Genomic DNA, 27548 nt, shown 5'->3' on the forward strand with positions numbered 1-27548 from the left:
ACATGCAATTTATTTGCTTGTCAAACTCCTTCCACTTTCTTATACATACATACCTTATAAATCCTTAAAGCTGTTTCTTATTTATTCAGCTCTCCAAATACATGTCTGCATGCTGCAGTGGATGAACAATTAGAAAAGCTTTATCGTTTACTTCCCTTCGCAGACAGCTGTAAGCTTTAAAAAAAAAAAAGAGGAGAGAGAAGAAGTTGGGAAGGTGCCCTCTTTTACCCTTTGAGTCAAAGTCTTTGGCCGCTGAAGCATGTTCTTAGCTGATAAGAGGACCAGTTCCTTTTTTTTTTTCCAGAAATGGATTTTTATTCTTCAACTCTTTTCTTTTTCACCATGTTGAGCAATGCAAGAGGAACAAAAATGAAACCAATCACCTGAGGATAGATGAGAAAAACAAGTGGGGGGGGGGGGCTCTGCGCAATCGTAGGAATGGTGCAAAAAAATGCATGAGAAACATATAATGCATAGATCAGTATGTGCTATATCATTCGGCGATTACGCTCCTTTTACATCAACATTCACTACGCACATTTAAATAAACTGGCAAAACCTCAAACAGTAAATACTGTGCTGAACGTTTCCCTTGACTGCTTTACAGCACGTCATTAAAGTTGTATAAGTCTGATAGGATAGAGCGAGTGTAGCAGACTGTGTCCTCTGCAGAATAACACTGATGTATAAGAGACTTTGTCTGAGACTCAGTTTGTTCTGGGTTGGGACTGAGGTCAATGGGCGATTGTTGGTTCCCACGCTTCCAGGTCAGTTTATGTTTTCTATTGATGACTCTGTGCTTCTCTCTTCATACCATCACCACCACCATCATCACCAAATCATCATTAAAATCATCACCATTATTATCATACCTGTATTATCACAGGCCAAACAAAAGTATTTTAAAAAAAATCATATGTATCATGCATGTCGATATTACACTGGCAATCCCTTTCGAGAAAAAAAAAACCTCAGACAAAACTTTTTGTGTTTTTATATGGCGATCAACCTCTGGGTTCTTATTACAGTACGAGTGTAAAGTGCCCCCCACACCCTCTACCTGGAGTTACTTGTCTCTGCCAGTCTGTTGTTCATGATACCCAGAGCACCAACCCCCCCAGAGAAACCATTATGGCGTGAGCTGCCGCATACTGTCCTGGGATATCCGTTGGCAGACTCAGACAGCTGCTTCTGCATGATGGCCAGCGACACTTTGCTAGAGGCTGCCAGGTCTTTCATGGAGATCATCTCCCCCGATAATCTGCGGCCCTCTGCGTCACTGTCACAAGGTCCGTCTGAGTCGGGCGGCTGACCAAACCGACGCTGGCGACCTTTGGAACCCGGGCGGATGGCATTGCGTCTGCCCAGGAAAGCATTAGCGTTATTGCAGCGCTGGCAAAACAGGCAGCTCATTTTCTCCAGCATCCAATTGAGCACCTGCTTGATGACAATAGAAATAACATTGAATAGCGAGTAGATGCAGCACACACCCATTAGCATGAAAAAGAAGTTGGCCACCCTGTAAAGGCTTTGGTATTCGTAAGCCGCGCTCTGGCTGCTGACAAAGTCCCCAAAGCCAATGGTGCTGAAGGTGACAAAGCAGAAGTAGAGAGAGTCTAAGTAAGCCCAGCCCTCAACGGGCGTGTACATGGCTGATGCACAGCAGGAGATGGTGATGGCTGACAGGCCAAGTATGAGCATCACGTGATACACCGAGGGCTTCCATCCTGGCAGGGAGTAGGCTGAGAAGTCATGGCGGATGCCTGGTGGGAGTAGGCCGCTGTTCCTGATTCGTCTCTCCCTCACAGCCTTCATCACCACAGCCAGCAGTGTGATGATGCGCTCCAGGAAGAGGTTAAAGAAAAGGATGGTTCCGGCACAGCCCAGAAGCCCGTAAAAGATCAGGAAAACTTTGCCTGCAATTGTCACAGGTGTCGTCATCCCAAAACCTGCAGAAACAGAAAAGATATCACGCGTTCAGCCATGCAGCAGAGGCCACGACCGGATTTTCACCTACGAGATGTTTGCAGTTTCCTCACAGGAAGTGAGTTTCAGGCCAGGGAAGTGATCCGTGAAAGAAAAATAACCTCAAAATCTAAAAGAGGATTAAATGAGGCTTGAATCATTCTTCTAAAACATTTTGCCTAGTAATTAAAATGACGTAAAGCCGAGGATTAGCTGTGCAAATACAAATTATGTACAGAAAGTACTGCATGATAATTTGACTCGATGCTGATATGAGAATGCAAGCTTTTACTGGAAGATTAGTGTCTGAAAAGTCATATACAGAGACAAAGGAACTGTGTGATAATTATGTTTTGCACTGTGAGAGAGAATAAGGGGAAAGCGATAAAATCCAAAATATATAAATATTTGCCAACAAGAAAAAAATTGATCATAATTTAAAAAATGAAGAAATATGTCCAATAATGGTGTAGCAGCTTATTCAATATTAAATCCTTGCAGATATTTAAGCCATTACTTGTATTATTAGTTATTAATAGTTAAATCTTTTAAAAAGAACCATTTGTATAGTGAAAATTGATTGTGAAAAACCTTGATTCTGTATATTCAGCATATTTTTATTGCTGTGAGTAAGAAAAATCAAATAACTTAGAAGGATATCGAGAAGAGGATGCCAAAAATAAGCTGGGTTAAGCCTTCTGAATATGCCCCCCCCCTCTTCAGCTGCGTCTGGCTTCCTGCTATCGCCTGATTTCTTAGTCACTTTGAGCGAGTGTTCAAGCTGAGGAAGTGGTTATTAGAGCAGAGGAGGGAGGATGTTTATGGATTCTGCTGCGTGTTGAAGGAGCACTCCTCAAACTCGAGTGCCACAGGTTTGGCTCTGATGTAAACATGTGTCTGATATCTGGGCATGGCATTGTTTCGCATCAGGTCAAATACTTGGAAGAGAAAAGGGTGGAACCAATTAAGGCAAAACAATAATTTAAGTCGTTATCTTCAATTAAAATGAGAGGTAAAATAAATAGCAGAGGTTGCCGCCCATACAAAATGTGCTTATTATCCATCCAGTATCCTATTTTACAAAACAAAAGCATCTGACCAACGTGTCTATTACTGGAGCCACTATGGAAACCCCACATTGCAGAGAAGTCGTGAAATCTGCAGTGCATCATATATTTTCCTTCTTGATTAATTTCCAAAACCCGGTATAAATAAAAATTGTGTAAAACATTATATGAATTTATATGTGCAAAGCATACTCTAAAAAACAGCCAGTACAGAAATACTATGCAGCTTCTGCAGGAGACCTGCTACATGCATATTCTCCCACTGACTGATTTTTCATGTGCAAATTTTCTGCACATATATCCATACGTATGTATATATATACACACACACACATATGTATATATATTTTTTAAGTGGTTATTTGTATGCATGCTTGGGACGCTCTGTCCAAGGCCAAATTGAACACACACACCTAAGCGCACACAGAGTGTCGAGCCCCTTATCTACAGAACAGCAGATGGTATATTTGTCAACAAATAAAATCGTGCTGAAAGATCAAGCAGTTCACTTTCAGGCCAAGGTTAATTGATTTTTCCATCATGGCTATCCTCGTTCTCAATCTTCTCAGTGCATTAGGGCTGTGCTTTACCCCTTTTTCCCACCAGCCACCCTTGTCAAGTAATAAATGACATCAATATCCAGACAATACTTCCTTTATGATAGACAAAATGGCTTTTTTGCCCTTATCTCTAGCACTGAAAACCACTCTCACGCAGGTTTGCTGTTGACACGATGGGTCATTTAGATCAACACTGATTGATACAAATTGCTTTATGGACAACAGGGAATATAAGCCCCACGCGTCCACACATGCACACCTTATGGCTTCCTACACACACGCGTACGTACGGTAGTTTTCATTCCAGACATGACATAATCTGCTTTTGTGACCATTACAAAGTTCAAGTAACATACACCGAAGCAACTGAAAGGTGAGGGGCAGCGATTACCCAAATTAAGCCCTTCAGTGAAATCCTATTTCAGTGTTTCATAGTTAATTAATTAGCAGTCCAAGTCTCTCTAACTGAGCTGAATCATAGGGAAAACAGATTACATCTTCTCAGGGCACACAGAGACAGTCTTCCGCACCGTCTCTCATTACCAAGTAAATTACCTAAGAGAGGAAAAGGCACCAGGCATCGATTCAGTGTAGCATTTCAGAGCCATTACTCCAGACTACTGTGTCAGGACACAGTAGGGAAAACAGGACAATATTAGAAACCAAAGTGCAGGAGAGCCAAAACCAAAAGATGCTAAACTCTGTGTTACTTTTATTCTCAAAGACTTCTTCATTTATTCTTTAAAAACGCTTAAAAATACTGCTGACTTTTGTGAAAACATCAATTTTACCCACCCGGTCTCAGCCAAGATGACTCATTTAATTCGGCCGAACTTGATAAGGCAGAAAATCATACGTGTGCAAATCCAATTCAGACAGAGCCCTCTGAGAACATTTATTCATTAACATTAAATAAAGTATGCTCAACTCAACACAGAAGATGATGTTATGCTCTAATGACTAATGATGCTTACCCACATAATTAGACACCAGAGATTCAACCAGGAAGAAAATGATGGAAACGGCGCCATTAGTATCCATTACTTACCAATGTGACAGTTTTAAGAGGAGAAGAAGAAAAAAAGATGATCTAATGATTATCTGACGGTGGGCGAAATGAAATAGAGGGAAATTGCTATTACACGGTAGTGAATCCAACCTTTTATCACCGAGAGTCGAGTGTAAATCATATTCACTTTGCTGCTGATACAGTTTAAACTGAGCAGCTTTTATTACAGTCCAGCGACAAAGGGTTCATTAAGTCCCACAGTAAAGTTAGGACCTAAACAAACAGCTCTCATTACTGTGTGTTTTTTTTTTTTTACAGATATATCAATGGAGATTACGAATGCTCTGCACTTAACTTGATTCGCTTAGTAGTGTGCTCGCCTCTAAGCAGAAATCAATCATCAGCTTTTGCACTAAAGAGCCACTCTAAAATCTAAAACACTTAACAGACGTTTCATTATCTGCAGAGATCGCTGCACAAAAGAGTTAATAGCAGCTATTGCAGTAAATCCCTCTCTCAGCAGCAAGACACATCTCCCCCCCTCCCCTCCTCCCAAACATCTCCCAGTGTCACAGTGGATCAGGTCAGGAGGCAACTGAGGAAGCTTCGCCCCAGAAAGGCAGCAGGCCCAGACAAGGTGTGTCCTAGGATGCTAAAGGCGTGTGCTGCTGAACTTGGGGAGCCGCTACAACGAGTCTTCAACCTCAGTCTGCGACTGGGGAGAGTGCCCGCCCTATGGAAGACATCCTGCATCGTCCCGGTCCCCAAAAAGAACCGGCCCAATGAGCTGAATGACTTCCGACCGGTGGCACTGACGTCACATCTTATGAAGACTCTAGAGCGGCTCTTCCTCAACTTCCTCCGACCACAGGTACAACATGCCCAGGACCCACTACAGTTTGCATACAAGGCGGGTGTCGGAGTGGAGGATGCCATCCTGTACCTCCTACACAGAGCCCACTCACACCTGGATGGGGGAAAAGGCACGGTCAGGATACTGTTTCTTGACTTTTCCAGTGCCTTTAATACCATCCGGCCCTGTATGCTTCAGGAAAAACTGAACAGGATGGAGGTGGACCCCTGCCTGGTGGCTTGGATCTCCAACTACCTCACCGACAGACCACAGTACGTCAGGCTGAAGGACATCACGTCTGACACTGTGGTCAGCAGCACAGGAGCACCACAGGGAACTGTGCTGTCCCCTCTTCTCTTCACCCTGTACACCTCTGACTTCTGCTACAACTCTGAATTATGCCATATTCAGAAGTTTGCAGATGACACGGCCATCATGGGGTGTATCTGGGATGATCAGGAAGAGGAGTACAGAAGTCTGGTGAGGAACTTTGTCGCATGGAGTCACACAAACCACCTGCAACTCAACACCTCAAAGACTAAGGAACTGGTTGTGGACTTCGGGAGGTCCAGAGAAGGTCCACTGCCGGTTCAGATAGAGGGGGAGGAGGTGGAGGTGGTCAACAAGTACAAGTACCTCGGGCTGTGGGTGGACAATAAACTGGACTGGTCATGCAACACAGAGCACCTGTATAAAAAAGCCCAAAGCCGACTGTACTTCCTCAGGAGGCTGAGGTCTTTTAACATCTGCAGGAAGCTCCTGAGGATGTTTTACCAGTCGGTGGTTGCTGGAGTACTTTTCTATGCTGTGGTGTGCTGGGGGAGCAGCACAGCAAAGAAGGACTCATCCAGGCTGGAGAAACTGATCAGGAGGGCTAGCTCTGTGGTCGGCATGAAGCTGGACACTCTGGTGACAGTGGCAGAGAAAAGGACATTAAAGAAACTGATGGACATTATGAACAATGCTGGACATCCTCTGCACACGGCCATTAACAACCAGAAGAGTCTGTTCAGTGACAGGTTGCTTCTCCCCAAGACAAGAACTAACAGACTTAAAAACTCCTTTGTCCCACACGCCATCAAACTGTTTAACTCCTCTCTGGAGGGGAGAGGGAGGGGAAACAGGAGGACAAAGGAGGGGGGAACAACTAAGCTGTAGTGCCTCTTCACCTCACTGTACAATACCTTGTGCAATACTTTTTGTAAATAGTCAACAGTGCAATAGACTCAATACTTGAAATGTGCAATTCACTTGTATTTTTATTTTTTATTCCTATTTATTCTATTTATCCCCTTTGTATATTTTATTTATATTTGTCTCTGTATTTATATATGTGTGTGTGTGTGTGTGTGTGTATATATATATATATATATATATATATATATAACAATTCTGTAACTGTAACTTCGGTCGTTGCTGTGCTTTTTGGAAGTCGAATTTCCCAGAGGAACCCACCCGAGGGATTAATAAAGTTCTATCTTATCTTATCTCTTATCTTAAATAACACTGCACCGTTCAATCACTCTTCATGTCAGTCGAGTGACGTTTCCTCTGGCAAATTGAGATGAAATGTGCTATTCAATAGCAGTTTGTGTAAAGAAACAATGAGGCAGCAGAAATAATTTCCTCATAAGCATACAGATGTATTCACTGAAGTGTTATAGTGAGGGATTAGGGGCAATTTTACAGGTGGAGATGAGGCTGCAAATATTGGTTTTGGTTATTGCCAATATACCAGTCAGTCAGTCAGTTTGCCTCACAATACTTTTCAACTTTCAGATCCAATCCAATCCAGATCTGTGGCACTCAAACCAAAGTTTCAAGCTGCAGTAATCTTTTTCTTTTTTACGACAATGGCTTTGATGATTATAATTTCAAAGGCTCTGTTTATCTGGGGAAACCTACAGATAATTATGTTCAAACTCTGCAGTTCCTCTCAGCTATATGAAGTGTTTCAGCACCATTCTGTGCACTATTACGAAAGTTTTGATTTTATATAACTGCTCTCTTTAGACTAATTTTGCATCTGCATCAAAAGCAGGTGCCTGTGGCTCCTGGAGGTGGAGGGTGGCACGTTATTTTTTTTATCCTTGGCTCCTCTGATTTGAAAGTCACGAATGTCCTTGGACTATATACTGAACCATTCAGTGATGTATGAGTGTGTCGATGACAGGTAAAATGTTTAGTGGCAGAAAAGTATGCTTTTAGAATGCGTGAATCTGGTTTGCAGTGTAAAAGTGCTTTAAGTGCGCAGTAAGAGCAGAAAGGTTCAGGAAAAAAGTACCAGTCCATTTGTTCAACAGTTACTGAAGACCAAAACCAGAGTGAAAAGAAGAGTGCAATGCTGTCAAGCGTCTTTAAAAATCTCCTAGGCGGGTTACGTTGCCACAACTATAAAGGCAACAGAATAAAATTCACGAGACAAGCTCATGAAACCTCTGAGTGAGCACTCGTGCCCTGCAAGTGGAGGCATTCAGGAACTCCGTGTTCCTCAATGTTTTCCACGTCTGTTTGATTTATTGGTTTCCCCGTCTGTGGCTGCAGCATCTTTCACTTTACTTCCTGTTTAACTTTCAAGCCAGGTTCCACATGTTGCCCCCTTCCTTTTCCCACCCCTCGTTAGCACCTTGATTGAGTTCACCTGTACTTCATTATCCCTCTTCCCTCCCTCATGTTTCCTAGGAGCCTATATGACAATGCAGCAGAGAAGGAGGCTATGAGTGGCCTGTATGACTGGAAACTGTTTCAGTTAATTACAAACCCATCATTAAGATTACAACTGGGTATTCTGATCTGACTTAGACACTAAACTACAAATGAATATGTTCCTGCGATGAAAACATTCATGTGGTGTGTGAGACATTTTCAACTCGCTTCTTTCAGCGGCAGCCCAGGTGGTGTTGGATAGTCTGAGCACAACTAAGGAATAAATATTAGAGCAAAATTCCAACTAGGAGGCTGACATACAGATTTTTTGCAAGATCGACAACTAGCAAAGGTCAGATTTGCCTTGTTTTGGGTTATATTGCTATTTCAAGGCTTCTACGCCAATTAAAGTTTTTTAAACTTGGTTGCAGCTATTGGAGGGGAATATGTTTTCCTAAGGATCCATATTTCTTGTTGGTTCTCGTCACATAAAGACAAATACTTTAGATTGTTTCTATAACTTTAGACTCTAACGTTAGCTCACAGAGGTTCAGGAAATCTTTTGGGAATGATGAAACAAGTGAACTGATTGGTCAGCAGGAGGTGAGTTTGTGAGTGCTGATCTCTTATCTCCAACATAATCTGCTCTGGAGCACATGACCATGGCAATATGCTCAGATTAGAGTTAACTCTCTTGTTTGATTCACTTAGCCCTAAATCCTACTTCATAGTCCAGGTCGGTTTGCCAACTGTCCTGTTTTTCCTGGGACATCCCGTATAATGAGCAAAATTGGTTCGTCCCGCGTATATTGACCTTTACCTGCAACGTTGCATACAGTGTGTATTTACACTATGCCCAGCTGGTTGTGCATTGTGCTTCTGGCACACCAGAGTGTCCTTTATTTGATAGTTAAAAAGTTGGCAACTCTAAGTACAGGCTTCAGCTTTGGTCTGTTGGGACCAATTTATTACTTTTATTGCAAATGGCAATGTCTTCCTGTAAGTCTCTGCTCCTGTCAGGATAAAAATCTTTCATTATGCAATAAGGACGATCAGTCAGACCAACACTATCGATTTAAAGTAATGCTTGGTCAGTTCGTGTTTTCCCTATAAATTGCCACCTCTCTGTGCGTGGGATTAATACACATTAATTCTGATAGAAAACCGTGCAAACACTCCAGGCCCAAATAGAAACTGGAAATATGATCTAACTGTCAATTCAAAGAAAATTATGGTGGAGTAATCTAATCCATACCAGGTGTGTGCAGTAGAGCACACCTTGGTGCTTGTGTCATATTTAATCAAAGGCCACTTTAAACTTTTATAAAATAAAGTTTCCAGAAAAAGGGATATTGATTTAGTTTATGGGGGGGGAAAAGCCTCATAAGGCCAGTCATCATGAAGCTGAGTGCATGTCTTATGTTACAACCAGTCTGCATGGACCAAGGTAACGTCAGGTAAGGTCAGAATTAATTGGCTGCACCAAAATGGATAGAAAAGACACAATGCAAGGCAAATATAAAATAAAGCCAATTCAAGTGGGTATAAAATCCTAATGGAAATCCACAAGAGAACGAAGGGCAACTAAAAGTGCTGTATTTTCACTATATATATATATATATATATATATATATATATATATATATATATATATATATATATATATATATATATATATATATATATATATATATATATATATATATATATATATATATATATATATATACAGATATACAGATTCAATATATGACTGTTTTGCAAAGCAAAAATCTCATCCTGGCATCCTACTGGCCCGTGTCCCCAATTAATATACTTAAAAAACAAACTCTTACTCAAACTGCTTTCCACTAGTGGGAACAGTCCTAAATTTGCCCGATAAGAGCCGCAGCGGAAAAATGCCACGCAATGCCCTCTGATGGCTGTGTTTCTGTGACAAACAGGAAATCATTAGTCACGGGCGCGGCGTAGTGGGGGTCTGCAGAGAGGACAGAGGGCCGAGGAAGCAGCAGCATGGCCAGACCTGAGACATCAACGCCACACCATCTGCTGAGGAGTTGCCAAGATTACTGGCAGACTGGAATAACAGGAATGTTCACACTGTGCTGCCAGCTTTACAAAAAGCAGATGATAGAGTGGACGCAATGCCAAGTTTTGCTTGAGATGTGGCTGCGTTGTTGTATCTGTTGACTGCATACATACAAATTAAACAAAGACTGTAGCATTATATATTAAAAAAAAAAACAACCTAAGCCAGGGTGCCTGAAGCAAAACAGCCTGGATTTGAATTTCACACTCGTATAATTTATAGGCAGTGCATTACTGGTATCTGTTCTTCAAGTCAAAGGATTGTTAAAGAGCGTCTTGTGCCACACCACCCTATTAGAAGAAATATCGGACTGACGTTATCTGCAAGAAACCTTTGGGTACCATTCATTAAAGCGGGTCGATGCAGATATAAATCACAGAGTAACATTTTGTGCAAATAATTTACACACCGTGTGAGAGATAGCAACGTAACAGAAACCTGAGCACAACCTGAATATTTTTCTCTGATTCTTTTATAATTAAATTGGCTCCCCCATAACTGAATTTGGTCTGGCTTCTTATATCGTGTCCCAGCAGTTAATTCACTGGCAAAAAGAGCCGAAAGGACTGATGACTCCACTGTAGTCTGTATTGATTTGTTGTCAAAAGAAAAAGGAAGTGGGGGGGGGGGGGGGTTGTTGCATTCTCTTTGGATGCGCAGCACATTTACTCTTTTGTGTTTAGTTTTCACTCTGTTTTTCACCTCTGCGGCATGAAAAAAATTAAGTCAGGACTTGAATAAGGAAAATACAAAATCAGGATTCATGTGGCTGCAGTGTTTATTTACAAACAGTAACAGAGATTTTGTTCCTTCTTACGGCTGAGAAGTCCTTCTCTCATCAGTTTAATAGCTTCTGGCTATGGATCTAAAGGCCATGTTCTCGTGCTTCCTATTATCTTGTACTGTGTGCACTGTAAATATTTGAATAAAGGCTGCACAAAACTCTCACGTTTAAGTCTGCAAAGTAAACACACCTGTCCAAGTGGAGCACTACAACCCTGTGATTAGCATGATAAGCCCGCGTGTTCAGTTAATAGGTTATAAACATGTTATCCTCATACCGTGACGGCAAAAAGAAAATAAAGTGTTACATATCAGGACCTAGTAAAACAAGAACTATCTTGTCCTTAACAGGTGTAAAAGTTATCTAAATACTAAAATAAAGACTTGTAGAGTCACTTTTAGCAGTAGTAACAGGAAGTAATCATTTTCTGCATGACTTTATCAGCCTCCCACATCATAGATGAGGAGTTCTGGCTCTCTTCTCTTCATCACTGGTTCAGTTCATTGAGGTTTCAAGGCATTAATTTATGCACAGCCTGATTGGGGTCAGGACTGACCGGGTCATTGCTTCTTTTCTTTTTCTGACATTCTGTTGTGGATTTTGGATAATTGTGATGTTACATAAGCCAGTCCCAGCTTTAACTATCAGATACAGTGGGGCAAAAAAGTATTTAGTCAGCCACCGATTGTGCAAGTTCCCCCACTTAAAACGATGACAGAGGTCAGTAATTTGCACCAGAGGTACACTTCAACTGTGAGAGACAGAATGTGAAAAAAAAAATCCATGAATTCACATGGTAGGATTTGTAAAGAATTTATTCGTAAATTAGGGTGGAAAATAAGTATTTGGTCACCTCAAACAAGGAAAATCTCTGGCTCTCACAGACCTGTAACGTCTTCTGTAAGAAGCTTTTCTGTCCCCCACTCGTTACCTGTATGAATGGCACCTGTTTGAACTCATCATCTGTATAAAAGACACCTGTCCACAGCCTCAAACAGTCAGACTCCAAACTCCGCCATGGCCAAGACCAAAGAGCTTTCGAAGGACACCAGGAAAAGTATTGTAGACCTGCACCAGACTGGGAAGAGTGAATCTACAATAGGCAAGCAGCTTGGTGTGAAAAAATCAACTGTGGGAGCAATCATCAGAAAATGGAAGACATACAAGACCACTGATAATCTCCCTCGATCTGGGGCTCCACGCAAGATCTCATCCCGTGGGGTCAAAATGATCATGAGAACGGTGAGCAAAGATCCCAGAACCACACGGGGGGACCTGGTGAATGACCTGCAGAGAGCTGGGACCAAAGTAACAAAGGTCACCATCAGTAACACACTACAACGGCAGGGAATCAAATCCCGCAGTGCCAGACGTGTTCCGCTGCTGAAGCCAGTGCATGTCCAGGCCCGTCTGAAGTTTGCCAGAGAGCACATGGATGATCCAGCAGAGGATTGGGAGAATGTCATGTGGTCAGATGAAACCAAAGTAGAACTTTTTGGTATAAACTCAACTCGTCGTGTTTGGAGGAAGAAGAATACTGAGTTGCATCCCAAGAACACCATACCTACTGTGAAGCATGGGGGTGGAAACATCATGCTATGGGGCTGTTTTTCTGCCAAGGGGACAGGACGACTGATCCGTGTTAAGGACAGAATGAATGGGGCCATGTATCGTGAGATTTTGAGCCAAAACCTCCTTCCATCAGTGAGAACTTTGAAGATGAAACGAGGCTGGGTCTTCCAACATGACAATGATCCAAAACACAGCGCCCGGGCAACAAAGGAGTGGCTCCGTAAGAAGCATTTGAAAGTCCTGGAGTGGCCTAGCCAGTCTCCAGACCTCAACCCCATAGAAAATCTGTGGCGGGAGTTGAAAGTCCGTGTTGCTCGGCGACAGCCCCAAAACATCACTGCTCTCGAGAAGATCTGTATGGAAGAATGGGCCAAAATACCAGCTACTGTGTGTGCAAACCTGGTAAAGACCTATAGTAAACGTTTGACCTCTGTTATTGCCAACAAAGGTTATGTTACAAAGTATTGAGTTGTATTTTTGTTATTGACCAAATACTTATTTTCCACCCTGATTTACGAATAAATTCTTTACAAATCCTACCATGTGGATTCATGGATTTTTTTTTCACATTCTGTCTCTCACAGTTGAAGTGTACCTCTGGTGCAAATTACTGACCTCTGTCATCATTTTAAGTGGGGGAACTTGCACAATCGGTGGCTGACTAAATACTTTTTTGCCCCACTGTAGATGCCATTTCATTTGAATACTTTGGTATACAGACAAGTTTATGATTGACTGCAAACAAACCTTACTCATCACATCCACCATCGGTCTTGACAGTTGATATGAGGTGTTTTTGTTAGTGCTGTACTATGTTTACTTTAGTCTCATCTGTCCAAATGACAGAAGTCTTGTGATTCAGATGCACCTTTGTAAGCCTAAGTTGTGCTGCTGCGTCCTTTTACGAGAGAAGAGAATTTCTTATCGCCACCCCAAAGAAAACCATAATTGTTCAGTCTTTCTGTAATTGTACTGTCATGAAATTGAATATGTTAACTAAGGCCTGAGGAGATTTAACCAGATTTTCTGAGCATTGCACGATCTAACCTTGGGGTCAATTTGCTGGGATGTCCACTCCTGGGAAGATTGGCAGCAGTCTGGAGTGTTTTGCACTCGTAAATTATCTTTTTGTTTTGTTGAACGATGGACTTGAACTTTTCTGAAATTGTCATATAAACCTTTCCAGACTGGTGGGCAGCAACAGCTTCGTCTCTAGGATAACTGCTAATGTCTTTCCTTCTTTGGCATTGTGTTAACATACATGGTGCTCACACTTGCTCATGATCAGTTAATTAAATGCATTAGTTAATCAGCACCTGGCTGCTACTTACCCTCTAAACTCCAGTAAGCAGGGATCAGTAAAGGTGTACTTAATTTTTCACACACTGCTTTTGCATTTTGCCTTAATTAAAAATAAATAAATAACAGCATGATATAACATGTTATATGTTGTCATCTGAGGTTATATTTATCTAATTTTAAGACCTGCAAAATCTCATGTCTGCATGTCACATTGTGTATGTCTTTCTCAGCTCTGCTGCATTAAAAAAGAAAAATAAATAAATGCAGCAACTGCTTGGGGTCAGCATAAATTTGCTTTAATGACTTTTCCTTTCCTGCTAACGTGAAAGCTCAGGCTATAAATTAAGGCTGAGCAGCTACAATAATGATGTTTGATCATACACAGGGAAACAAGAAGCTGGGAGAATGGATGAAAGAAAGCTCTGTTGCTCACAGTTAAGTAATGTTTTACTTTATACTAAACAAATGTGCCCACTGTGAGTCTGAGAGTGGCTGACTGTGCCACAGGCTGCCAGCTTGGAGGTAACAGAAGAATTTGTGAATGCGGACAGAATATCCTCAGCTGTATCTCATCCTGTTTTTACTACAAGGGTAATAATTCTTTCAATATAAAAATAAAAATGCATGATAAATCAATATTTAGGTGGCAACAATGAAAGATTTTATATTAGAGAGAAGGTCTGTTGAGTGATTTCAGTCCATATGATGGCTGGCAAAAGCTCTGTGCAGGGCTGTGATATTAAGCTACAGTCAGACGAGCTGGTGGTTGGTGTAGACGCTCATTCAGCTAGACCGAATGATTATTCTCACATTAAAGAACATTTAAGGACAGTGTTTGGCCTAACTCAGGATATTTGGTCCGTTTCTTCATCTTTTAATCTAATAATGATGATTAATCGCATGAATAAAGGTCAAGCCCAAAATATATGCTTTTGTTGCGTTAGCTCTGTTTAGCTCCTTAAAGTGAAAGTGATCAGATTCTAGAGAATTTTGGTTAATCCCAAATCTGACATTTAATCAAACACATTCACATTAAATGATATTTCAATGTATTTTTTTTTTAATTTATCCACTAAAGGATGTAATATTGGAGCATGGCTAAGTGCTGTTCTCCCTTTTCTCTCTGCTCTTACACAAGCAGCCCCTCCTTTACATGAACAGACAGATGGATGGCTGCCAAATCACAATGCTCACCAACTTACTGTTAGCTCATTAACATTGATAACTATTTATAAACATGACCCAAGATGCAGATAAATGTTCAACTAGTGCAAAAACTGATTTTTAAAAAAGCTTCATTCCTGCTCTGAAAGTGGTTGTCTCACTTTTACTGCATCAGAGGTTGCTAACCTACCAAAAAAAGGATGCAGACTTTTTCTGCTTATGGGGAAACTTTGAACTCTCATAGCTGCAAGTCAGCAATGACTACTATGCGTCAGTCCCAGTGGGTTGCCTGATAAATTGGCAATGATCAGAATGTTATCAGCAGGTAAAAAAAATTAAATGAATGACTGTAAAAATTAACCCTGACACAGAGAAGGTCACAAGACTTCAGAGTGCAAAGCACACAGAGAGTTTTATCTTCCCAGTGCCATGTTGCTGCAAAGAGCAGAATCAGTGAAATGCTAATCAGCTTGAGGAAGATGAAGCCCAGCAAATTTGCTGTGTCTTCTAAAATGATCTTGGTATCACTTGGCCGTGATGGTTTACGTCTGTGAGTTACTGTACGTAGGCGAGTACATGCCAAGTCAGACCAGATTTATGACCTGCTGCGACAGAGCACAGAGGTGTGTACAGCCTTTCTGTACAGCAGCAATTAACTATGATGGAGATTTATTGAAGCTTAGGCTTCCCAGTAGGTTTGCCCTGTACCACAGAAACACACATGCACATGTATTTCTGCTTCACAGTGGGAAACACTTTTGAACAACAGGATCTGAGAGAGTGGAAGAGATGGAGGGATAAAATAAATGAATGAAAGCAGCTATTTCTTATCTGGACACATTTTAATTCTAGTCTTTTAATTTTGGTTTAAACTTTACTGCTAATGTAACTTTCACCAACATATTTTAAAAAATAACTTTAAAGCAAAAGTTCAACCCCTCTCATCTTAGCAGTTGCAGGCCAATCTCAAAATTACAATTTATTGTTAAGTCTTTAGACTTAGACTTAGAGACTTAGAGCTTTTTATTGTCATTGTGCAGTTTCTTGCACAGCGAAATTGGGTAGCTGAACCACAAAGGTGCTAAAGTAAGAAGAAGAGAAACCAATATACAACGAAGGCGGAAAATAAATAAATAAATAAATAAATAAATAGAATAAAATAAAAAACAGTGTATATGTATACATATGTGAGTGGAACTATATACATGGCGTATGTGTAGGAAACATTGAAACAGACTGGGACCAAAATAATTGCACATGAGCCAAAAATATTGCACGTAACATGGAAAGACTGAGATATTGCACATAGATGATCAACAGAAGTGTCAGGGTGGATGTGTTGGGGAAGTCTTTACACACTTTTAGTTTGCATTAATAGTTCTGACAGCCCACGGGAAGAAGCTGTTCTTTAGTCTGTTGGTTTTGCACCTGATGGATCTGAGCCTTTTTCCAGAGGGCAGGATGTTGAAGAGGTGGTGGTTAGGATGGAGGTGGTCCTTTATAATTGCCCTGGCTCTGGAGGGTTTAGGCAGGGTTGTAGCTAAGCAGCTTTCTTGATAAATTTTAGTCTGTGTTTTGTACTTATTCCCCTGAAACAGCTCTTCTCAGAGTCTTCTGTGATAACTTGTTACATAGTGTTCAGTTCAGGCTCTCTTCCATTTCTCTTGTCTAGAGTGTGACACAAGGTTCTGTTTTAGGGCCCTTATTGTTTCTGTTACATCTGCTCTGACTTCAGCACTTTAAGCACTTTTAAGGACATTTCTTATCACTGCTATGTAGATGACTCAGTTATATATTTATTTTAAGCCCCAAGATGCTTCTAAGTTTCAGATCTGCAGCCTTAAAACTATGGATGCATCACACCATCTGCCATCTTGGTTCATCTAAGCCAGGTCCAGTTATGTACTTCTGTGTAACAGGAGGCCATATCCACAGGCCTACTTCATTTACAGAATGAAAATCAAAGCAGCCACTGGGGATTCTTCCTGCTGACAAACTGGTCAGCTACAGATCAAACCTAGAAGTGAACAAAGTTTGCCTTCAGAGGAAAAGCTATACCTCAGTGCGGAAGCCAACATGTTTCCCAACTTTTACTTTGAAGGCAAATAGTTTCCGTTTTTAGTTTGTGTTGCACTTTTCACAATTTCACTATGGAGAGTAGCTGTACGATGTTTAAAGACACTTTCATCACTTCCATTCAAAATACTACTGCAATGATATGCTAGAAACTGAAGCAATCATAAAGAGGTTTTAGCCAACCAGTTAGGAAATATTTTTTTTCGCAACAGGTGGTTGCAAGGGAGTCGCTAACTGGTCTGTAGGTCTGTGTTAGTGGGACTTTAGAACTAACTAGTCGTGATTAGTCATTTTTCCCTCCTGACCAGTACCAGCTAGATGGCCTGTGGGAATGGTATCTTATGCCCTTGAGCCTACATGTCACCATCATTGTCACATGTCCAAAATGATGGAAAAAATTAATGTCACAAGGTTTGTGATCATGTGCATGCAAAACCTAAATAATGGTTAAGGTACTACTTTAAATGTGAAGTAGCTGATGGCAAAGCTAGCATATTAGCATGTCTACAAGCTTTTATAGTGAGAACAGTAATACAACATGTCCGTGTCAGCAGGATGACTCTTTGTTTTACTTTGCAACTCGGTATGAGTTGGCAAGTTATTATCTTGTAAGCCAGAGAACAAACATTATAATATCAAAGATCCCTGGACTTGGGGAGTTGTATGTGAAAAAATAATCACTTTGGCAATCACTTGCTGATAGTAATGATAGGGTAGTACAACTAACTTTTATTTAGCTTCTTATTATGATATTGTGCATGCTGCTTCACTGTCACCCTGCAAAGATTAAACAGAACAGAGCTATTGATAATGTTATTAGCAGCACCTATAAGGAGTCAAAGTGACTCCTGTCAGTCAAGTCCCATACATGATTGGGACTGAAAACTGTAAGTTTGAAAATGAAAATAATTTGGAGCTGTGGAGTTAGAGGTTACAGTCGTCTGGACCCCGTCTCTGCTTGAAGCCAGAAACGACATTTAGCTTCAATTTAGTGACCAAACTAATCTTCCAAACTCATGTAATAATTTCCTGCTTTTCACCATAAGTCCACCCTCCCGCCTCCCAGTGCTTTACAAAAAATATTGCATAAGGAAGCTTTAGGGCAAAAATGAGACATATTGCATTCCCATATTTTAGACGAAATCCCATGCAAGTCTTATGCAGAAGTGGTACACAACAGGTTTACTTAATCCCTAGTGAGACATTTTTCTGCCCCAAGTGTTTGGACTAATCTAAAAAGACCCCCAGTGCCTTTCATGTGACTGGGGACTCCCCTTTTTCCACTTTTAACAGTGACATTTCCTCAGCGTCACTGAGCAGCCACTGAGATCTGAAGAAAGGAAAGGGGAAAACCAGAAACAAAAAAAGTCATAACATACAGCTTCAAATGAACTGATCTTTGAAATTTTTATCGAGTGTGCAGTTCAGCAGTCTATTGTGTAACACAGTGGCAGTGATACTCCCAAAAACTTACAATATAATTTAAAAGTGACTTAATTAATACAAACCCAATTCCACAAAAAATGGTATGCTATGTAAAATGTATAGAAATGCAAAGAAATAGATGATGATTTGCATTTCTCAAACCCATATTCTAGTCATAACAGAACACAGAAAACCTTTCAGATGTTCAAACTGAGAAAGTATACCATTTTAAGAAATTGTAAGGTTATGTTTAATTTAATGACAGCAAGACATATCAAAAAAGTTGGGACAGGACCATGTTTCCTACTGTGTAGCAGCCCCTCTTCTTTCAACATCAGACTGTAAACATTTGGAAAATGATGAGATCAGTTGTTGGACTTCTTAGAGAGGAATATTGTCTCAGGAATTGTCCCGTTCTTGTCTTATATAGGCTTCTAGCTGCTCAACAGTCCCTCTTTGTCATATTTAATTCATTTCAACGCGCTTCGAATGCTTTCAGTTAATGAAAATTCTGGACTGCAAAAAGGTCAGTTCAACTCTTCTCCTACAAATGCTGTAGCATTTGTAGCTGCTTCAGTATGCAGCTTTGCATTTACTTCCTGAGATATGCAAGACATGTGGATTTGAGCTGTGCCAGGTGAACTGTGTTTTCCAAAAAGAATTCGTCTGACGGTTTTCCACTTTGCCTCCCTACAAAGAGCTTTGACTTTTCCTGTTGCCATATGGCTTCTTCTTGCTATCTCTGCCTGTATTTACTTCTGAGAAACTCTGCCTCTCGTAGACGCCCTTTTTGCATCTGATCATGTTGCTGACATGTTAACAGTTAATCCAGTGAGTTTTTTTTAATGTTTTCTATGATCTTGTGAATAAATCATTGCATTTTGTTTTTATTTACTTTTTTTTTAAAATTAGATCTCAGTTTGATTCTCATCCGGTTTTTTTATGTTGTGGTGTCTTTTTTTAGCCTTTTTTGGGGGGTCAATTTTATTGTGTTTTTATATTTTGCTGTTGTACTTAAATTGGACTAAAATCGATATATGGTTCGTTTTTGTTGTTTTCAAACTCTCTTGTAAAGTACATCTCCTTTTAAAAAAATTGACATTGACTAATATACAGCAACCTAAGTTTTTCAGAATTGGGGTTGTAAGTAGAAAGAAATGAGACAACGGTGTTAAAAGAAGGACTATGTCCAGCGCAGTGAGATCTGAGACTGACGTTAGATGGGAATCGGCATTGTTTGAGACACTCTAGCAACAGTGCTGAAGCGAGAGACGGACAACAAGAACAACTTGAAAAATTGCTGTGCAGTGATTTTGCCTTCGCAGATTGCAAACCTTTCCCACCTACCTCCCAAAGGCGCATTCATAACATGCACCAACAGTAACAACAACACAGATGGTTTTGTCCCAGCGAGGCAGCACGAAGTGGTTAATCTAAATGAGAACACGACATCAAAGCAAAAACACAGCCTGCCTTCAGGAATCCACGCACTCCATCATGTGACATTTCACACTGCTTAAATGCCAACGCACGCTTCACCAGACTGAGGTGACATTGTCTTATAACCTCAGAGGCACACGAATTAAAAGACAGCACAGTACAGAACAAATTTGGTTTGCACATACATCGGGCCTTGGTCAGAGAGGCATGGTCACACAAACCTCACAAGTGTGACTCAGTGAGACTCAATGAGACTGCCAAATTAGCACTTTTTAAATTGGCACCAGAAGATGAGGAGAATAATACCCTCTAAGCCATTAGGCCTAATTGTCTACTAACACTCCAGAAACGCTGAAGATTATAATGTTTCTAAATCTTTTCTTACATTTATCATTACATAACACGCTTGTAGCTTTCTTGAGTTAACAATTTTTTTTCTAATCGTCACCTAGTTATAATACAAATGCAATATAATGCCAGAATGGCTTTGATTGCTTTTTGATTGCTGGTTTATGAGATTACAAAGTGATCATGTTTGAAATAATGACTGTTAAAAAACAAACCTGTCCTTCTGCAGCGGAGGCATTAAGTCAGATCTGCTGCTCATTAACAGGAATCGGTTATCGCTCTGCTGGACTGAATACATCGTGATTTCGCAGATACTTTTGGTGTTGACTTTTAGAAAAGTTGGCAGAGTAATGCATATTCACACACTGCTTCAAAAAATAATTTTCCTGTTATGGGATTCATGAAATAGAGTCATAATCTGACTATAAACACAAATTCAGAAACTCTGCTGAACCAACTTTGCAGCCCCCAGTTCAGTTGAGGGACTGACATATTTTGTCCATGTATCTCGTTTCATGAAATATTAGACGACTGTCCTGGCAGATGTGCTGTATTAGCATAGCAGGGTATATTTTAAACTCATTTGGGCAAACAAAGACACCTTCAGCCAGGTTTTGAGCACTGTCACCTGGTTTGGGCCTTTCTGTGCCTGCGTGGATTTCCTCTGGATACTGTGCAAGACATGCAAGCTAGTTTAACTGGCAAATCTAAATTGACCAAGCATGTAAGATAAAGTGTTAGAATCCCCTAGAATAAAGCACTCTATAAAAAATGGTGGTCAATAAGAGAGTACATGCTGTAAACATCATACTAGTAATCCAACAAGCATCGTTTACTCTTATGTTTTAATATCTCAATCAGACCAGTCCAGTAGTGACTTTCCTTTTTAGCTCTTTCAACCACTCAGGGCACCACCTGGTCCTTAAGCTGTTGTGTGCTTTAATATGTTCACCAACTAATCTCTATCTTTGTCTGTCCACTGTTTAGAGCTGGACATTTAGTGTACTCCACAAGGGGGTTCTTTGCTAATTAACAGCTCACAGGAAACAATTAAATGAGCCTCTCAGTGAGACTAAAAGACTAAAAGATCTAAGAGCTAAACGCAGCTAAAACACATGAAGAGTTGACTGGAAACCAGAGATTTATGCAGTATCCCTCTCTGTGTAACGTATAACACATAAAAGGGATTGCTAATGTCGAAATGTTCTTTAATGCAGCTTTAAGTTACACTTTTGAGAGGTGTTCTCAATGTGATCTGACACATAAATACAAAACGGGGTTTTTATGGCACTTATTATGTTATAATATCATCATAACACTACAGTAAGCTCAAAGCCGTCTGGCTAATGAGGACAGTTTGTTCGTAATGATCACATTTCATCTCAGTAGCTACTCTGTACAGCCAGGATCAAGCAGGATTATGTCTTGTCCATTTCTGACATTCCTCTTAATTTTGAAAGTTTTCTGCAGGTTCAGTGAGGATTTATTTAAAGCAAAAGAAACTGCATGTGGCTCTTTTGTGTGCTGTGTGTTAAACTACTATTTGCATTGTCTGCCTTTGTGGATATAGTTGTGATAGAGCAGGATGCTGCAGTGGCTGCCAGGGGCAGGACAGAGTTTATCCTCAGGAATAAACAGTGCAGAACACAATCCAAATTTGCAACTGAATGTTACAAACTGCTGAACAACTAACAGCCTTAACCTGCTTAATAACTCCCAACAAGCTAAAAGTTCTCAATCTAATTGATTCTCTTCCCTCGCTGCTTAATTCTCAGGAAAGTATTTTCATTGCCAGCACTGTAAAAGTGACTAAGGGTTTCTCCTAAATGCCATTATAGGTACTCAAAATGAGACATACAGGCTCTCAAAAGACTACAGAGAGCTGTCCTAATTGGCAGCTAGCATCTATCAATCAGCCCTGAAGGCTATAAATATCCATTTTATTGATGCAACTCTTGTGCCCTCCTTAATGTGAGTTCAAACACAGTAACCAGAAATATGGGGCAATACAATACAACCAATACAAGAAGGCTGAAAAGAGTCTAACAGTCTATATTTTCATGCTAGACACACATTAGATACTTGTGTGGGATTTTTTTGAGTGTGTAGGTGGCTTTGAGTTAAATATGCAGGAGCTTATAACTTTGCTTCCACATTAATGCACTTGGCCCTGGCTGTACATGTCCCATCCATTCCCACTCATCACACAGAAACTCCGCTCACAGGAAACATAGATAAACAGCTGTTCAAGAATTCATGATAGAAAAGTTAATGTTTGTAGTTGGAGCTCACCTGTCAGAAATTTTACAGATGTTTCTCTGACAGGGCTTCTCAACAGGGAAATGCTTTTTGTGCCTCAAGCTTGTTTTTTTTCTTATTGTAGCCTCCCCTTGAGTGATTACTGGGACTAATCAGAAGTGACACTGAATGGCAGCACTGTGTGAAGTGGTCATTATACTGCTGTGTATATGACAGATAGTGCTAACGTTGCTGACCAAATCAAGCATATCGAGCAGCCATGCTCAGCTGTTATCCCGGCAGCTGTTTTCAGTTCCAACCTACGTTAAGTGACAGCTCAGCCGATACCTTTCTATGCATCCAACTGTCAAATCTCATATGGGTCATACTATTTAAGCCCATTTAACTGGCCTGTTCAGTGCAAGTCACTTTGCAGCCACCTCCACCTCAGCTCATGCTATCTCAGATTTAATCGGTGTCTTATCTGATGCCTGCCCCGTTTATTCTGCTCTCCCCGCCTATATCCTCATACAGGCAGAAGGCAGATGTGCTCCTCACAGCTACTCTCATGCATAAATGCTGGACAAACTTTTGTTTCTTCTTTTTTGAACAATTTCACTCAAAACCAGAAATGTGCAGCTACAGAAAATAAAAAAAAAGTCAGAGTTTAACCAATCTGAGGGAACACCAGAGATTTCAATCTGGGCCAAAGTGCTAGTTTTGTTGCATTTGTTCAACATACGCTTTGGAAAAAGCTGCAGTGGATTTGATACTTACTGCAGATTTTTGGAAATTCTAAAACAACACAATGTGTGCAGCACCGATGACCAGTGAACCCAGCCAAATCCCGGGGTAAAGTATGCATCATGTGGCCACGGCTTTATTTCATTCTTCAAAGTGATGCTATGGAGGCACATCAAGGGGAGCAAAGAGTCACTGCTGATTTGAAGCCTCGGCCACAGCAGAGTCAGAGGCGGGAAGTGTTTGGGAGGAAAGTCTAGAGTGCACAGGGGGATGCCGCTCTGATAAAGAGTTGTGTGGGGAGGCCCCACAATCCCTTTTATATCACCATCTCACAAGCATGCAGAAAAAAGTAGCACACAAGCCAGAGGGTTGGGGTGGGGGGGAGCGGGTTGAGATCAAAGGAGGATGAAATGCTAGACAGAAATCCATGCAAACACATGAAAAGGAGGAAATATTGTAGAAAGCATCATAACATCATTCTTTTCTCCTTCCCTTTCCCCCCGCAAGCTGCTGAGTCAGTTTTTATCATCAGCCTGTTGGGTAAAGAAAGCGATGCAGTTTGACAACCGGAGTACAAAGGATTTCAACCTGCCACAGACATGTACACAAACACAGCTGCTGTGGTTCCCTCCCATGACACGGTGAGCTGAGTGCACGGGCTCCCCGAGTGCTCTGTGTCTGTGCCTTTGTGTGTCTGCGAGCAGGAGGTAGAAGGACTAATAAAGCTCTCCTGACAGGTCTACAGTAAATAAAGTTGTGACAGGTTCCCTGCTCACGTGGATCAGCTTTCTTTTATCACTCCCTATGCCACAGTATTCAATTAAAAATAGTTGCCGAAGGTGTCACACTGTATACACAGATTGTGTTTGTGTGTTTAGGCCAAGGTCAGAGACAGCTGCTGGAGTGTGTTCATTTGCTTGTTCGCATTCACTCACTCATTTACTCACTGTAAGCTGTGGCTCGGCTTTATCTGTCCGGGGTGTGGTGTGATGCTGGTGGTGGTGTGAGGGGCGGGTGTGCATGATTGGAGGGGGGTGTTGGAGCCCATCAGGCATGCAGTGCACCACAGTATTGGCCCTCGGGGTGCCCTGGGAGGGACACTTGCTCTTTTCTGACCTATTGCACAAGTAAATGTTAAATGGGGAGGGGGCGGGGTGAGAGCAGAAGGGGCTTCTCATTGACATTCCTTTTGGTTTGAACAGAAACGTGGCCAAAAAAAAAAAAGAGTTGCACCCGTGGGTGCTGTCCTATAGCCAGGGAACTCATCCCTGTTCCAAATGGCAGACAAGTCAGATGCCGTCCCCGGTGCCAAAGTCCCTCACAGCCAAAATGTAACACATGATTGGAAAGAAAAACACAATAATTTGGATCATTTATTCTGCATGTAAGCCAGTGGAAAGAAAGCCCCCCTCATGGAAGCAGCTCCAGTTTATGTGACATCCACACAAAAAGTAAGGATATCAGTATTTATCATGAATACAATTTAAAATAAAACACCTCTAATCCAATCCAGTAACAAAGACCCATTCAAGTGTTTCCTGTCTTCACGACATGGGCTGACAAGCATCCCTGGAATTTCTTCTTCTTTTATTAACACAAAGCTTTATGTGGGCTTGGCATGTGTGTGGTTTTATGTAGAATAGCCCTAATGCATATTTTCCAACATGTATGCTGTCGAGAGAACAACATGATGCAACCGAATGGACCAAGAGGTCAGGGATTTAGTGAATGCTGCAGAGATCACCCACCTATAGTCGACACCACAGTTCCAACAAAATAAAAAGCCCCTGTAAAATCCCATCTTGGCCTCAGAGCGTCAGCCCGGATTCCGGCGGCGATGGCAGCCTCGTACTCCCGCAGGAAGGAGTTCAGCTCCTGCAGGCTTATGTTGAAGGTCTCACTGAAGTTGAGGAGCGTCCCGTTCCAGCGCCCGTGAGCCCGCAGCTCGGAGGGCCTCTCTATAGCCGAGAAGACCGCAGCGCCGCACAGCAGGTACACTAAAATGAGGATGGCGAGCAAAACGAAGCGGCCGTTGTCCTCGTTGAGGTGCAGGGAGCGGCAGTCTTGCAGTCGCTGGCCAGGCATCATCCAAATTTCAGCACCACTCGCGCGTCGGACAGCGACAAGCTCCACATCAGAGACGGCATTCACTCGTCTGTAGGTATCCTCTGGAAGTCACTGTCCTGCTCTGTGGCTCCACTTCTCCGGGCAACAATTCCTCTCCCGACACGTTGTCTCATTGTAGTTGTGAAGTGATATTATGTATAGCTTAAAAGCACAAAGAACGACCCCACTTGTGGATTTAAGTCCGCACATCCATCAAAGAGTTAATGCGAAAAGCCACAGGCGCCTAGTTTCATGATACATTCCCCCCCTCTCCTTGTGGCAATGCAGTTGGCGTAAAGTGGACTGCAGCTTAAATCCAACCGGGCGCGCTTCTTTTGAGCAAAAGCAAGCAGTAGTATCCACCGGGTACCCCTCCTCCGTTGCACCAAAACGATCCCCCACACAAAAGATCACAATGACGCTCGAGATTCTCTAAGTTACAAATGAGTGCGCCTAAAAAAATCACCACGTCCCTCCTTACAAGTAAAGTCTTCTGTTTCCACACAGGCTTGTTCTGCAGGAGTGCGGAGCTGTCGTCTAAACGTGGGCACTGGTGGTAGCACAGTGCATCCCATCAGCAGCGGGTGTTGTGAAATCTCTCATCGAATCCAGGGGGTGTGCGTTTGGCTGAAGATAAGCAGCATCCCCGTATGCGTCCTTAGATGGGGTAGTCTTCAGATCTCAGGATTTACATTTTCACTCCGGTGCAGACGCTATCTTTTGCCATGCGCACTGTGGCTACTCTCTAGAAACTCACTTTCAGCACAGCGGGCGCAAAAGCAGAACCAAAATTAAGCTATACCTCCTTAAACTAAACTATTCCTAACAGCTTCAGTGGAGAGTCAGAGGCACAAAAATTTAACTGTCAGAAGAAGAAAAAAACCGGTGGAAAAAGCCATACTTTCTCAATTAATCAAATATTAATTACATGCTAATTATCTCCTTAATGTTAGAAATTATGGCTTGGCGATGATGCCGATTGCAATTTCACAGATTCAAAACCGCCATATTCAGCGCACAGTGACTCAAAACACGGCAAAGAAGAAATCTATGGGGCGCCGTTTGTAAAGTGAAACATGCTGAAATTAACGGCAACATTTTTCCACATTTAGCTCAAAACCTTACAAAAACATATTTTTTCGAGTAATTTTTTACAACATTTAGTAAAATATTTGTAACTTTTCATCAAATGTTAAATATTAAATCTAAATATTATATTTAAATCTAAATGTTAAATGTTAAATCTAAATGTTAAAAGTTAAATCTAAATGTTAAATGTTAAATCTAAATGTTAAATGTTAAATCTAAATGTTAAATGTTAAATCTAAATCTAAATGTTAAATCTAAATGCTAAATGTTAAATGTTAAACCTAAATATTTAGGCTAATATGCAAATTTATTGTACGGATCAACGGAAATACCAAAATAAAAGCTTCCCGAAAACCTCTGGTGCAAAATTGTGTCTGTTCTCCTCCTCACTTCTCCCCGCCATGTGCTGCTTCACTTCTTGCCTACGAGCATGTCCAGCGATTTTGCTGGACATGTGCTGCAGCGATTGTGAAGTGAAGACTGCAGCTACTAAGAGTGCACTACTGCTGAACCTTTGGATGGCCGACAAAACGGATCTTCCGATGTTTTCAGCTAAATCGCTGGACGTGCTTTCTCATGGTCGGGTTATGGCTGAATTCCAGTGGAATGACGGTCCCGCCATAATAGACGTTTCAGCCATGTGTTCCAGCCCTAAACCTAACCTTATCCCTAACTATAACCTTATTCCTAACCTTTACTAGCAGTTAAATGACGTAAAATAGTGTTTTCCAAATCGATCTTTAGAAAATGAACGAACATGTGTAGATTGAGTCCAAACGGTTCTCATGTGCTCTCCTTTTTCCGATGCCGTAATTTAGGAACATGTTGGGTACCCGAAAGCATAAAATGTTGACAATTTGTCACCTAGCGAAAATTATTACGCTTTGGGAGTGAGAACGAACGTGTCTGACCACTACCGGCACACTTTTGCACCGGAGGTTTTCGGAAAGCTTTTATTTTGGTATTTCCGCTGATCCGTGCAATAAATTTGCATGTTAGCCTAAACATTTAGATTTAACATTTAACATTTAGCATTTAGATTTAACATTTAGATTTAGATTTAAATATAAT

The 27548-nt window shown here is 41.2% G+C and overlaps 1 protein-coding gene across 1 annotated transcript; it reads right to left on the reverse strand.

Moving 5' to 3' along the window:
• Nucleotides 1-1056: 1056 nt before the first annotated feature.
• On the reverse strand, nucleotides 1057-25870 carry kcnk12 (potassium channel, subfamily K, member 12). Its single transcript, XM_085427607.1, has 2 exons — nucleotides 25031-25870; nucleotides 1057-1949 (listed from the first exon to the last, which is right to left on the reverse strand). The coding sequence occupies exons 1-2, from the start codon at nucleotides 25368-25370 to the stop codon at nucleotides 1057-1059; spliced, it is 1233 nt and encodes a 410-aa protein (XP_085283733.1). The 5' UTR covers nucleotides 25371-25870.
• Between the last annotated feature and the right edge of the window lie 1678 nt (nucleotides 25871-27548).

The sequence above is a fragment of the Rhamphochromis longiceps genome, linkage group LG13 (assembly GCF_057381845.1).
Source record: "Rhamphochromis longiceps isolate RC_006_pf linkage group LG13, R_longiceps_female_GT1.1, whole genome shotgun sequence".
In the NCBI taxonomy this organism is placed as follows: Eukaryota; Metazoa; Chordata; class Actinopteri; order Cichliformes; family Cichlidae; genus Rhamphochromis; species Rhamphochromis longiceps.

Bases quoted from the DNA above. Each gene is read 5' to 3' on its own strand.
- kcnk12 (XM_085427607.1), bottom strand. From the start codon at position 25,370: ATGATGCCTGGCCAGCGACTGCAAGACTGCCGCTCCCTGCACCTCAAC. The intron at 1,950-25,030 runs GTGGGTGATCTC...CTGTTTCTGCAG, and splicing joins AACTGTGGTGTCGACTATAG to GTTTTGGGATGACGACACCT.